This window comes from Rana temporaria, chromosome 11, assembly GCF_905171775.1.
Source record: "Rana temporaria chromosome 11, aRanTem1.1, whole genome shotgun sequence".
Taxonomy (NCBI): Eukaryota; Metazoa; Chordata; class Amphibia; order Anura; family Ranidae; genus Rana; species Rana temporaria.
Genome location: NC_053499.1, coordinates 47,309,613 through 47,325,182, shown reverse-complemented (window position 1 = coordinate 47,325,182; position 15,570 = coordinate 47,309,613). Strand labels below are relative to the sequence as shown.

The 15,570-nt window shown below is 40.8% G+C and overlaps 1 protein-coding gene across 1 annotated transcript in view; it reads right to left on the bottom strand.

Moving 5' to 3' along the window:
• The window catches only part of LOC120916787 (mucin-2-like), a 211,395-nt gene that overhangs the window by 90,688 nt on the left and 105,137 nt on the right, over positions 1–15,570 (bottom strand). Inside the window, exons 14-16 of the mRNA XM_040327724.1 lie at positions 10,834–10,990; positions 7,816–7,947; positions 6,185–6,329 (exon numbers count right to left, since the gene is read on the bottom strand). Of these exons, the coding sequence (XP_040183658.1) occupies positions 6,185–6,329; positions 7,816–7,947; positions 10,834–10,990 (434 nt within the window). The remainder of the gene's footprint in view (positions 1–6,184; positions 6,330–7,815; positions 7,948–10,833; positions 10,991–15,570) is intronic.

Below are 15,570 nucleotides of genomic sequence, written 5' to 3'. Positions count from 1 at the left end.
CTTTAACATGGCAAGTCTAAATATAAGCCATGAAATAGCAGCCATAACTATACGCCGGGAAAAGCCGACTAGCGACGACCGCGCGTACCTTCGTGGATCGCCGTAAACAGCTAATTAGCATACCCGACGCAGAAAACTACGCAAACTCCACCCAGCAGGCGCCAAAGTATTGCATCCTAAGATCCGAAGGCGTACGAAGCCGTACGCCTGTCGGATCTTACCCAAATGCCGTTGTATCTTGGTTTGAGAATTCAAACTAAAGATACGACGCGGGAAATTTGAAAGTACGCCAGAGTATCAGTAGATATTCCGGCATACTTCGTCTGAGAATCTGGCCCTATGTGTCATTTTTCTCTGGTGCTTAGTTCCTCTGTTATCAGCATGAGTCACTTCTGATGCCGCGTACACACAATCAGTCCATCCAATGAGAACGGACCGATGGACCGTTTTCATCGGTTAACCGATGAAGCTGACTGATGGTCCGTCGCGCCTACACACCATTGGTTAAAAAAACGATCGTGTCAGAACGTGGTGACGTAAAACACAACGATGTGCTGAAAAAAACGAAGTTCAATGCTTCCAAGCATGCATCGACTTGATTCTGAGCATGCGTGGATTTTTAACCGATGGTTGTGCCTACTAACGATCGTTTTTTTCCCATCGGTTAGGAATCCATCAGTTAAATTTAAAGCAAGTTGGCTTTTTTTTAACCAATGGTTAAATAACCTATGGGGCCCACACACGATCGGTTTTGACCGATGAAAACGGTCCATCAGACCGTTGTCCTCTGTTTAACCTATCGTGTGTACGAGGCCTGAGAAGTTTTCCTGACACGTGAGACAAAATTTGTGTCGAGTAGGGACCTCACAATGTAGCTTGTATATTCACAGACAGCTTTCCCACACCGTAACTGCAGCCTCTCTGCACCCTCCTATGTGCTCCTGACTCATGAAAAAAGATTTTAACAGTTTTCTGCCATTTTGAAGATGTGTAGGGAAGAAAAGAGGCAGATAAACAAGTAAAACCTATGTATGAGGATTTGTTTCATTTGTGTATTATCTGAGGCTGTCCACTTCACTGGGTGTATGTGAGGGTTTACAACCACTTTAACTAAAACAGTTAAAACAGCCCCTGTGTCCACCTGGTGATTGGCTGTGCTATCCCCATGCTGTCTTGGACAGATTGTAAAGAACATTACATCACTTTGCTTCTATTCTGTTCTGAAGAAGCAGAGTTTGGTCCGTGAAACACGTTAACATAGAAGAGGATGCATCACCAAAGTTCTCTATCATTATTTTAACTATTTATATAAGAATGCTGCATTAAGGCCCCTTTCACATTGAGGCATTTTTCATGCGGTACAGCGCTAAAAATAGTGCTGCTATACCGCATGAAAAAACCTGCCCTGTAGTGTTCAATGTGAAAGCCCGAAGGCTTTCACACTGAAGCGGTGCGCTAGCAGGAGCGCTCCAAAAGTCCTGCTAGCCGCATCTTTACCGCGGTATAGGAGCGGTGTGTTCACCGCTCCTATACCACGCCTTCCCATTGAAATCAATGGGAAAGCGCGGTAATACCGCGGTATTAACCCTTTTTCGGCCGCCAGCGGGGGTTAAAACCTCACCGCTAGCGCCCGAATATCGCGGTAAATACGACGGTATAGCCGCGCTACAAATAGCGCGGATATACCGTCACCGCGGCTCCACGCCTCAATGTGAAAGAGGTCTAATAGTCACTAAAAATCTGTTGACCATTTTGGTGACAAATAGATTCAGCTCTGTACAAACTGTTATAATGTGAAGTTCTTTCATTTCTATAATCTTTCTGGTGAATTTAGGAGTCTGATTTCAGGATCCTGACTGGTCCATATATTTTAAATCTGTAAAAATAACATGTATTATTTAAAATTATGTCCATAGGGCCAGATTCACGTAGCGCAGCGGATCTATAGATCCGCTCGTTCTACGTGAATTAAGATCCGCTTCCGCAAGTTTAGGAGGCAAGTGGCTAATTCACAAACAACTTACCTCCAAACTTGCGACGGCGGATCCTAAATCCCCCGGCGGAATTCAAATTCCGCGGCTAGGGGAGTGTACTATTTAAATCAGGCGTGTTCCCGCGCCGATTTAAATGCGCAGGCGCCGTCCTCAAAATTTCCCGGCGTGCATTGCTCCCACTGACGTCGCTAGGACGTCAGTGGTTGCGACGCTTACGTAAACGACGTCCGTCCGTATTCGAGAACGACTTACGCAAACGACGTTAAAAAATTTAAATTCGACGCGGGAACGTCGGCTATACTTAACATTGGCTGCGCCTGATAAAAGAAAGGGTAAGTATACGACGGAAAACCGCTACGGAAACGACGTAAGAACACTGCGACGGGTCCGCGTACGTTCGTGAATTTGCGTATCTCGCTGATTTACATATTATTTATCGTAAATCAGCGGGAACGCCCCCGGCGCCATTTTTAAATTGAAAAAAATATCCGACAGTGTAACACATTGTAACACTGTCGGATCTAGCCCTATCTATGCGTATATGATTCTATGAATCAGGCGCATAGATAGGACCAGTTTACGTCAGAGATACGATGGTGTATCTGTAGATACACCGTCGTATCTCTTTGTGAATCTGGCCCATAGTCTCCAAATGTACCCATGAAGTCTAAAAAATAAAAAAATAAAAAAAAATCCGCTTTAGACTTCTATATTAACAGATGTGGTACTAGCAGCTCCCCTATTTGTAATACCACAAGTATAAACAGTACATATATGTTTAAAATTACAGTAATCGCATAAACATGTGACAGAACACTGACTCGGTTTCCCAGCTGTGAGTTAGTGTTCAGCCTATCACGGAGGAGGAGGCGGCGCTTTGTTACATTCAGTCTAGTTGGCGGCCAAGCAGTGTATCACAGCGCTGGGAGATAAGGCTGCAGATGGGCTCAGCGCCAGGAGGACTTGAGTATAAGCTGAGGGGGGCATATTCATCCCAAAAAAATGTGCTGAAAAACTCGACTTATACTCGAGTATATACAGTATATATATCTGCCATAACTTTTATGAGTAATCAACTAATATTGAGTAGGCCCCCTGCCAAAACAGCCTGATTCGTCAAAGCAAGGACACCACTATACTCTGAAGGTATGCTCTGGTATCTGGCACCAAGCCATCAGCATCAGAGCCTTTAGGTTGTGATGTGGGGCCCCCTATAAGTTTGACTTGTTTTTCCAGAACATCCCACAGATGCTTGATGGATTAAAATCTGTAGAATTTGGATGCCAAGTCAACAACTCAAACGTGTTGTTGTGTTCCTCAAAGGCCACTGCCATCAGGGAATACCGTTTCCATGAAGGGGTGTACTTGGTCAGCAACAATGTTCAGTAGGGATGGGCCTGATGTTCGCGTCAGTCTTCAAATAGCAAACATGGGGCGTTCGTGGCAAATTTTAGCGCTGCCAGACATCCCATAATGCACTGCGAGACCTGCATGCTTTGGCCAATCACAGCACACTCTGCTGTGAGAGCCATGATTGGCCAAAGGCTGGGTGACTTTAGCCAATCATGGCTCAGGGGACTAAGTCCATGCCCCACACTATATAAGGCTGCTTACATGGCTGCCGTACATAGTGTTATAATTGAGAGAACGTTAGCTAGAGGCAGGTTAGTTAGTGGCATGCAGGCAGTTTAGTGTGTATATATATATAGTGTGTATGTATATATATATTCATCAGCCAGGAAGCTGCGCGTAGGACGTATATTGCAACATGACAATCATCCAAAAGACAAGGCCAAGCTGACCTGTCATTGGCTACAGCAGAATAAAGTGAAGGTTCTGGAGTGGCCATCTCAGTCTCCTGCCCTTAATATCATTGAGCCACTCTGAGGAGATCTCAAACGTGCAGTTCATGCAAGACAGCCCAAGAATTTACAGGAACTGGAGGCTTTTTGCCAAGAGTAATGGGCAGCTTTACCATCTGAGAAGAAAAAGAGCCTCATCCACAAATACCACAAAAGACTTTAAGCTGTCATTGATGTTAAAGGGGACAATACACTGCATTAAGAAAAGGGGTATGTAAACTTTTCATCAGGGTCATTTGGGTAGTTTCTGTTGCCATTATGGTTTAAAAAGAGTAAACACAGTTGATTGATAATAAATGGCTTCAGCCATACACTAAGAATGAGTGAAAGAAAAGTTTCTTCTCTGAATAATGGCCAAGAAATTATAAATTCTGCCAGTGTATGTAAACCTTTAAACACATGTTCCATAAAATCCGTCCATCAATCAGTACTTAAAGTTATCAGCATTTAAAAAAGTGTTTTGCCTACGAGACTAAGGAAGACAGAGTTCACTGCTTATTTCCATTTGTCTCTTCCTGGCAGTGGAACCCAAATGTCACATCCGGTCGCCATAAGGTCACATACTGACGCATTTCGTCATCACAACTTCCTCTGATACGCTTCATTGTGATGACCTTACGGCAACCGGAAGTGTCGTTTACCTTCCACGGCCAGGAAGAGACAACCGGAAGTAAGTGGTGGTCTTCCATAGTTTTGTGAGTCTTGTGGGTCCTGCGCTGTGTAGAACGTTGTTTTAAATGCTGATAACTTTAAGTACTGATTGATGGACGGATTTTACGGAACACGTCATTTTGAGTTTAAAATAAACGAGAGAAAAAATGTAATTATGCTATTTGAGCCCCTTTTTTCTGTCCGAATACCTGTGGGAGATCCAGTACAAGCTCTGACACCCTCCAAGAAAGCCGTGGTTAACATATCAAAGCTTGATGTGTTCATCTTTCTAGTGAGTGAGAACACTTAAGGGGAGTGTGATGCACGGCTTGCAGATTCTGGTGTGAGGTGCACATCTTTTTTGCCACATTAGAACCACCATCTGTGTCTTCCTGAACTTTTATCACCAGCTGTCATTCTTCAATTTTCTCATGTGCCATTACCATATGAAAGCTGATCATAATAAGCAATGACAGTAGTGCCGCTTTAGTAATCAGAGGTACCTTTGGACATTTTGCTATATTGTAAGAATTATTGTTTTGCATTTTGCACTTTAAAGCGGAGTTCCAACCTTTAACTGTTTCTTAAAAGTCAGCAGCTACAAAAAGTGACTTTTATTAAACAGACACTTGCCTGTTCCACTCCCCCCCTCTGTCGACGCCTCCATTCACAGTGTGGGCACCCAGCCATGACAGCTTTTGGCTTCATGGCCGGGCACTCACTGCGCATGCGCGAGTCACGCTGCGCTCTAGGAGTGGACAGGCAATTTCCTGGGACCTGTCACGTGTCCCAGGAGATCGTCTTGAGGGAGAGGCCGCCTAACGCGAGAGGAGGAGTCGCCTAGGTGGTCCCTGGGTGGAAGTAGGAAGTGGGACAGGAAGTCCCACTCCTACCAAAGCCCCCACTCCCCCCCAAAGAAATGACATGCCAAATGTGGCATGTAAGGGGGCGAGGAGTACTTAAAGCGGAAGTTCCACTTTTGGGTGGAACTCCGCTTTAGGTGGCAGCTGACATGTTGAATTACTGTGAGAGATCAAATCACTGTGAATACTGACATATTTTTATTTATAAGATCTAATATTTCCATAGCGCCAAGATAGTGGAAGAAGGCCTAGGTTTTCACTGTATTGTGTATTGTGAAAAAAAGCACAGAAACACCTAACTTCTTAATTAAGCCAACAACACTGTGCCTCAGGTGAACTTAAACCCCCAAACACTGTGCAATTTTGCTGCGCAACAGAATCGTGTAACAATGGTGGCAAAACTATTTATTTAAAAATTGCACAAAGCTTGTCGCTAAAAAAAGGAGCAGGAGAGAAAGTACTGTCCTATGAGCAACACGAGGAAGCATGTGTAAATCACGTTTTAAAAATCACAAATGGGAACACCTTTTCCCACTATGCGAGATCTGAACGGAGCCTTACTGCATATCCTTGTCTTAATAAATATGCCACAAGCATTTGTTATAGTATCTATACAAACTAGTACATTTTTGTGAATTTTACTTCAAATACATCAACTGTTATTTATGTTTAGGCTTACCAGATACATTATAGGTGCAAACGAAATTCGTATCTTGGCATTCACTAAAAAATAAACATAAATTTGTAATTGTTTGAAAATGTATTGCCAAAAAAAAATTGTAAACAAAACAGACAAATATTTCTAATGGCTCACCAAATTACACAGGGGTCACAAGAGGGTATTTGCTCTCCAGGATTATAGTATTTCCCTGTGTTGTCGTAGCATCCACATACATCTACACATTTCATACTAACTTCCTCAAAAAACGGTTTCTCAGGTGGACATACTGGATAACAACCTAAGGAGAAGTACAAGACAATATTTCATGCTTATCAATCCTGACCTGTATTTCTGGTAGCAGCCATATATCATAATTTACCTGAATACGGTAAAGTAAAATATCATTAGAAATTTATTATTTTTACATGGAATTTTTATAGAGAGCGCAGTGATTTCATAGCTATATAAATATTACACTTCTGTTGATGACTTGCTAAATAAATTGACCAAGGAGTTAAAGCTGGACTGTGGAAATGTAACGATACCCACAAGGGATGTAACTACACTTTGTATGGAACAAATGCCTTAGGTACTACCTTGTAAATTTGGCAGGGGTATGGCAAATGCCACACTCCCATTTATGTGGATCGAGAAGAATGAAAAGGTAAGATGAAAACCATAAGCACTTTGTTAGCCACTTCTTTTCCTTTATACTGGCTTATCAGAATACAAAAAGAATTTAGAGGATGGATGAAAGACCCAATCCCTCCCAAGGGAAACTTGGGAATAGGGATAAGCAAATCTGTCTGAGTAGTACAGTCAAGGGTTTGGGAGAGTCATGTTTGAAATTCAGCAAACCTGAACTTAGCAGCAAATCCTATTAAAGTCTCTGGATGATTTTTGCATGTGACTGCCATTTCCTCACCAAGCTCATGTGGATGCATTATTGACATGTCTATGTGGATGGAGATTTGATATTGACTAGACTTACACATGAACTGGCCAATTTTGAGCAAGTATAACTAAAAGCAAAACACCCATTTTGAACCAATGGCACATTCCAAGGGCAGATACTGGATATTCCAGATACAGTAAGCTTGGTCCATTTCTTCTAGGAGGTGCAGTTGTTGGTTGTACTGTCTACATTATGTAGTTTTTGAACAATCTACATATCTACCACAGAGCTTGACTGTAATGATCTTCCTGATGAAGTGGGTTATTGACACGTGAAAAGCTAAATATGGTACAAATGTTTCGGGTACCGTTAAAGTCCTGATTTTTCTACAGGTAGTTCGTTTTTTTTTTTATGTATCTCTATATAGGATGTGGTACCTGACACGAATAGTGTCTAAAATACTGAAGGTTCTCATTTGGGACCTTTTTTTTCTACCCTTTTTATATTGCAGCAATTATATATGTATATATATATATATATATATATATATATATATATATATATATATATATATATATATATATATATATATATATATATATATATTTGATATGTTTTATAGTAGAAAGTATTTTTTTTTTAATTTGTTGGTCTTTTTTTGTTGAAAGCGCAAAAAATAAAAACTCTATTGTGAGGAAAAAAATGCCATACATTTTATTTGGGTACAGTATTGCATGACAACGCAATTGTCAGTTAAAATAACACAGTGCCATATCACAAAAAATGGCCTGGTCATGAAGGGGGGGGTAAATCTTTTAGAGGTCAAGTTCTAAATATTTATTATATTGATTATTTATTTTTAAACATTTGAGTGAACATGTAAATTTACCTTCCACTTTGACTGCATCAGATGCACAAACTCCTGATGGGTTCCTACAGGATTTCATGCAGTGGGGTCCACAGGGTCTATAATGCCACTGACACTCATCTTCATGCTCATTGTAATATTCACAGAATGCAGCTGTAATGATAGAGAACATGTATAAACTGTAACTGTATATGAAACATATTAGGTAATTAATACTATGGTTTCAATACCTATAGCAGGGGTTTCCAAACATTTTAACACAGGGCTGGTTTATTGTCCTTCAGACTCTAGGAGGGCCGGACTTTGGCCAGCGGGAGTGGAAATTTTCCTGGCATCAGTGGGAGTAATCATCTGGCATTAATGGGAAGAATAGCGCCTCATCATTGGTAACATAGGGAGGAATAGTGCTCCATTAGTGGTGTCAGTGAGAGAAATGATGCTCCATTGTTGGTATCAGTTGTCAGAATAATGTCTGGTATCAGTGGAAGGGATAGTGCCCCAAGGGCCAGATAAAGGCAAGCAAAAGGCCGCATTCAGCCCTCGGGACACATTTCCTCTGACCTAGAGAATAAAACATGTTGAAGTAAGGAATTTATTTGCTGTATTATTTTGTGGACTTGCGACATGTTGCTTTCCTGCTGCGGTATCATTAGCAACTGCAGCCAACCAGTGATTCTGGAAGGAACTGAGCAACTTCTGCGAATGTGTGTGTAGTTTTGGAAGATCAGGGTCATTGTTCTCCTGCTCCTGTTGGGACCTGTTCCTTGCTAAGAAATAGTGGTAGTATGTTTTACATTGCACAGCACACCAAAATAATACTAAATACTTTCCAACACAGGTCAGGAATCCATGAATCAAAGTTGCTTCTGAGGAAACTTGGTTGTGAGAAAACGCATAGGGAAGAGTTAGTGAGATAATTACATTCTGGTTAGAATGCATTTCATTCACAGAAGAATGAGGGAATATGAGGACTGGGTGAAGTATCTAATGCTGGGACGCTAAACATTTATTTTATTGTCTTTTGTTATAAAAATTTTACTACCCTATTGGCAACTTTGGTCTTATATGCACTTACTGTACCTACCCATAATTTGTTGGGAAAAAGTGAAGCTGCTCTGGGGAATATAGCTCATCTTGTAGATTGAAAAAATATTTAATTACCTTGATCTATTTTTATTTATTTTTTGTTTTGTTTTGCTGACTTTACTCTTACAAGTTATGGTTCATCTTGAAGCGAAAGTACATTTTTCTTGGGGGATCGTGTATGGCAATATTGGAGCTGAAAATGGTTGCACTGATCACTTTAAATTTAGAATTGACCTTTGTTGATACATTTTTCATTTATGATAAGTGTATGTTATTTAATTGACTATTAACATGTTTTGCACTATATTATACAGCTCTATTATCACAATATATATTTTTTATAATTTATTGGATTTTTAAATGTTTATATATTCTTTACAGTTTATGAATTATTATTATTGAGTTGTTAGTAAGTGTTACTTTTCAGAACTCTGCACTATTTATATAGCTTTAGATTTGTCTATTTTATATACTCTAAATACAGCACAATAAGCTTTTAAAGGTGTTGCTTAGGTATTTAGCATGGAGTATTGTGTAATAAGCTGGGTAAACAGTTCGTTTTTATTTCCATTTAATCAGCGTGCAGAATGACCTACCCACTGTGCTGTTGTATTCCGAGAGCAGGGACTTCTCCACTGTCAGAATGTCCTGATCAGCATTGCAGCTGTTGATTGATGATGTTTTTAGAATAGGGTTGTTCGACAAATGCTGATCTAATCATCGGTTTCTGTTGAACAGGGAGGGCCACACACAGATCAAAATTAGTCTGATCCCTGCTGCACTGGCCGGATTTTGATCTGTGTGTACCCAGCTTTACAGGTAAATCAAAAATAAACTTTCAGTAAAATCTATTTAAAGATACTAAAGCCTTGTACACACGATCCGTCCATCCGATGAAAACGGTCTGAAGGACAGTTGTCTTAAGTTAACCGATGAAGCTGACTGATGGTCCGTCGCGCCTACACAACATCGGTTAATTAACCGATCGTGTCAGAACGCGGACACGTAAACCACGTACAACGGCACTATAAAGGGGAAGGCCAAAGCCTTTGGCGCCACCCTTGGGGCTGCTTTTGCTGACTCTGTGTTAGTAAAAGACGATTCACGCTTTTCTGTCTGTTACAGTGTGATGAATGTGCTATCTCCATAACGAAGGCTAGTTTTACAAGAACGAGCCCTCCCGTCCCCTCATTTAGTCTGAGCATGCGTGGATTTTTAACCGGTGGTCGTGCGTACTAACGATCGTTTTTGACCTATCGGTTAGGCGTCCATCGGTTCAATTTTAAAGCAAGTTCTCATTTTTTTTGAACGAAGGTTAAATAACCTATGGGGCCTACACACGATCGGTTTGGACTGATGAAAACGGTCCTTCAGACCGTTCTCCTCTGGCGATCCTGTCGTGTGTACGCGGCCTTAGAGGGTGCAATGGAAAGGACAGAAACTGGGTCTTTTATAGGGGTTTTTATCCTTACTTCTATATCACTGTATAGGTTAAATGCCAGGTTCCTGTTCATGCATAGTTCCCCACAGTTCAACAAACCTTGGGGTAATTTCTCCCACTGCCCTGACTCCTGCAGTAATAAAGCGTATGTCTAGCCAAAATGTTTTTCTCAGTTTGGAATAGAGTGAAGAAGGTTTAGAACCCCTGGAAGCTTTTATCTTGCTATCCTGGGCTTCAGTAGAGAGATTTACTCCCACTTCCTGTTCTGCAGACAACATGTATTTGGCTTGGATACACTTTAAAGCAGAATGTAAATAAAAAATGTGGCTTTCCTCTTCCTGCTCTTGAGGAAATGGTGTTCCTTTATTAGCTTAGAAGTGAGAGATAAAAGTGACAAAGTGCAAAACGGCTGGGATGCAAAAATGGAAGAAAATATTAAAATTATTATATGTTGGCCTCAAAAAGTGTTTTTACGTGAATCATCAATACTCTAAAATGCTGTAGACACTTACGGCAACGAGTAGGAGTTCTCCACTCCACACAGACACAGTGAGAAAGGCAAGCCTGAGCGTATTGGGCTACTGCAGTGCAAAAGCATTCACAGTCTCCTCCTTCATCACAAGCACATGAATCTTTCACACATGCTTCATAATAACTACTGGGATCCACCTTTAAACACAAAGGCAAGAAATCATTGTAATTTGATTCACAGATTCATCAATTTTAACTAATATAATAATAAGCAAAAAATCTGAAAGGCAATGCACTACTTTAACTTTTTTTGTTGCAAGTACCTTGAACATCTTATAAAAGCCTGATAGTGTTTAGAACTGTTCAGAGAGCTGATACAGAATTACATAGAAGGGTTTGGCTAGATAGCGGCATTTAGTCACAATCAACTGTAATGCTGATGGTAAACCCTCACCTTATAAAACAACAATTCAGTTTAAAATAAAGATGAAAGGCAAAACATTAACGCATAAATATAAAAAAATGTTTTTTTATAAATGATCTCATTCCATTTCTTCCCTCTCTTCTAAGCTGCATAAGAGCTGGGGAGGAGAAACAGCAGCACATTGACCTTCCCAGTGAAAGGTGGTGCTTGGGAGGGGTGGGGGGTTGTCAAGTCTGATCATTGGAGGAGCCCACACTGAGTTCCCAGCACAGCTAGAGTTCAACTGCTTAGTGTGGTTATTTTTTTTTAAAAGAAAATCAGAGGGGCTGCAAGGAACACCAGGGATTTCATACAAAGGAAGCAATTCAAAAAGAACAGGCTACTTAGCATACAAGTAAATGGTACAGCAGTAAATAAGTATTATTAAATGTTGGGTTTACATACTCTTTAAATACATTTTATAGCTTCTTCAACCCCTTTTTCAGTTTTATTACATGTCAGGAGGATATCCCAGCATTTATGTTTGCACAAGTAGCTCAGACACCTTAATCCAATCACTATGAAATATGCAGATGTTGATTGTCGTGAAAATTGTGAACAGGATGATTCCACAGCTTTCACATTTAAAGTGGAGTTCCACCCAAAAATTGAACTTCTGCTGATCGGATTCCCCCCTCCCTCCGATGTCACATTTGGCACCTTTCCGGGGGATCAGATATCTGTCTAATACAGGTATTTTCTCCCACTTCCGGCAATAGATCGCCGCAGAATCTGTACCATGTTTCTGGAACGAATTATGCTCGCAAACCAAGGTTTTACTGTACCTGTAAAAATATTTGTGAATAAGTAAAGTATTCCCACTACATATGGCAATCGTTCTAACAAGAGACTAGACCATTGTGATATGCATGTACAGGGGGTCCCCGACTTGGCCGTGAGCAGAACGGCATTCGACGGAACATCGGAAAACATCGGAAATGTCCGTAATTGCCGGTCTGCGCATGCGCGGCCAACTTACAAACTTTTTCGATCTACAAACAGGAGGAAAGTCCCCAACGGGTTTGTAACCCGGGGACCCCATGTATATTGTATTGTTTGGAGTGATTGGGAGGATTTTTGCAGCAAATAATATATATACTTGTATATTCACAAAAAAGTCTCCAAAAATCTGGCAAAATAATGGGGTGTATTTACTAAGGGCGCTTTGGCTAAGCATTTTGCAAGTGCAGTTTTTTCAGAGCTTAGCAAATGAGGGGGTGCTCTGCTGACTTCCATCATTCAATCATATGCAAGCAAAAAAATTTTTTTTTCTTTGCATGTGATTGGATATTCTTTGTAAAGTGAAGCTTTACCTCATTTGCCTTAAAGTGGAACTATAGACAACACTTGTTTTCTAGTTAGTCCAAGCACTTATAGAATCACCCATTATCCTAGGCACCTAATCCCAGACAAAAGCATTGAAATTGTAGATCGCTTCTTCGGGGGAAAGCAATATCCATTCAAATGTTTATAACTAAGTGAAACAAAAACATTCCAGTTAACCACTGGCTAACTGGAATGTTTTTGTTTCACTTACAGTAGTTAAAAACATTTGAATGGATATTGCTTTCCCCTGAAGAAGCGAAAATCGCAAAACATGTCGGGAATATGCGATTTCTGTATGCTTTAAACTGCAACTTTGTAATTTGATGACCACTACAATTTTTGACCCTGATTGGATCACAAATTTTAATATATTGTGTATTTAATAAAATATTTTTGTAATTTTTTTAAGATACGCTCTTTCTCATCATTACTGCATTATTAATCGTATCGTAATATATCCCCTTCCTTTTTTCTTCTTCACTTCTTTTTTTCATTTTGGATAGAGTACAGGAAGGGTTATAACCCCTGTCAGTTTTTTTTGCCATCTGTGTCATTGGAAGATTTTCCCCTCTATTACTTTTCTGGGGACAACCCAAATTTTGGTATTTTCTTTTACTTTTGCCTTCAATGATAATGGTAAACAGGACATATAGAGAGAATGAATCTCCCTAATGGGGGCACAGACAGCAATAAAAACCCAACAGGTGTTTTAATCCCTCTAAACTCTATCCAAAACTACAAATACGTTTTTCATTTAGTTATACTTTCAAGTAAGGGCTCTTTCACACGGAGCGGACCGTTTCCGGGTCCGCTCCATGTGTCTCCGTCGGCTCAGCGGGGATCCCCGCTCAGCTGTCGGCGGATAGGGCGGTCCCCGCACACAGTGCAGGGACCGCCCTGTATCTGCTCCGCTGTCCCCTATGGGGAACCTGATGCAGACGGACCGTCTGTCCGTCTGCATCAGTTCCGCTCCGCCGAACGGAAGAAAAATAGGGTTTCTTCCGTTCGGAAAAGCGGATCCCGACTGACGCGGACGCTAGCGGATGCTCCATCTGCTAACGGACGCGTTCCCATAGGGATTAATCACAAGTCCGTTAACGGACTTGTAATGAGCGGACGAACAGTCCGCTAGTGTGAAAGGACCCTAAATCAACTCCAATGATTTCCATAATTCCATATTCAGGTTTCTATGCATGACTGTTGAGAGAACTGATTCAAATTGGCAGAAACTACTCAAAATTGGCTATTATATTTTTACATTATTAAATATTGCATGCCTGGACCACTACTTAATTTCCTTGTGCATTTAATTATTTATTTTCTTCTGTGAATTGACTTTAACCCCTTTGCATGCAGTATTCACTGACAGTATTGAGAGTTTTGCAGTAAATACAGCACAAGAGCATAGTGAATTGACAATTTCAGAATCGTATGAGATATTTAAGGGAAATGTGTCCAGACACCTAAATACCACATGCCATATGCTTTTGTGAATGGAGCTCATTATCACAGAGCATTATTAATTTATTCTAAGATAAGAATTATAAGAAAAAAACAACACATACTTTAGACACAGTATACCATTAAAAAAGAACAGACCACCCCCTCTAAAAATCATGCCTATTCTACAACTAGACTGAGATTAAAGGAGAAGTATGGCCAAAGCTATTTTAATTAGTTCTACACTGTGACCCAGATTCATCTAAAAGCAGGCAAAAGTCCATTGTCAGCTGACATCGCAGAGCCAATCCAGGCTCTACAAAGATCCTGACAATAATATCAGGCTCTGCCCAGATGCCTGACTGGCAAGTGGCTTAAAATTCTACAGGTTGCATGTTTTTAGTTACAGAGGAGTTCTGGGGCTAGAATTATTGCTCTCGCTCTAACGATCACAGCGATACCTCACATGTGTGGTTTGAACACCGTTTTCAAATGCGGGCGCTTCTCATGTATGCGTTTGCTTCTGCGCATGTGAGCTCATCGGGACGGGGCACTTTAAAAACAAAATCCTTTTTTTTTCTTATTTATTTTACTTTATTTTATTGATTTTGATACTGTTTTAAAAAAATAAAAATTTGTGTCACTTTTATTTCTATTAAAAGGGATGTAAACATCCCTTGTAATAGAAAAAAGCATGACAGGTCCTCTTAAATATGAGTTATGTGGTCAAAAAGACCTCAGATCTCATATTTGGACTTTAATGCAATAAAAAAATTGTCATTTGAAAAAAACAAAACAAAATGCCCCTTTAAGAGCTATGGGCTCACTATGGTATGGAGATGGGTGGGGGCCATATTGCCCTCACTCGTATCCATACCAAACAGGAGACAGGACCCAATCGCCTCCGCCACTACTGCCAGTCCCGCAGGGCACGGGACAGCGGCGGGAGGGGGGCCCTCGCCCGACAATGGTGACCTCAGAGACTACTATTATCATAAACTGGACCGCTCACTGATAAGATGGATACCTGGTTTATAGCAGCTAGCGGCGATCGGGTCCGTGGGTCCCGCGGGCGCGGTCACGGAGCTTCAGACCGGGTCGCGCGCACACAACCCACGGCTGGGCTCTTAAAGACAACGTACAGGTCCGTGCCTGTACCCAGCCGTGCCATTCTGCCGACCTATATGTGCAGGAGGCGGCCCTTAAGTGGTTAAAATATATATATGACATAGACTCATTAAATGCAAAGCAAGATAGTTCAAGCCGTGATTTGTCATAATTGTGATTATTGTGAGAAGCTGATAGCACCACCGGGAGACCCCTGAAAAAAATAGGGTTTACAACCCCTTTAACGGTATAAGAGTATGGCTAAACCAGGTGTTTAATCCCTGATTAAGTGGGAAACCTGTAGCTCCTGAAATGTGTTGGAGTGTTCTTTTTTTCTCTTTGGATTTCTGTGATGAAATAAACATATGTTGACTCCTAAACCTATGGTGGGACACTATTGTTTTCCATAAGTCTACTTCATCTGATGAAGCAATCAAAATCA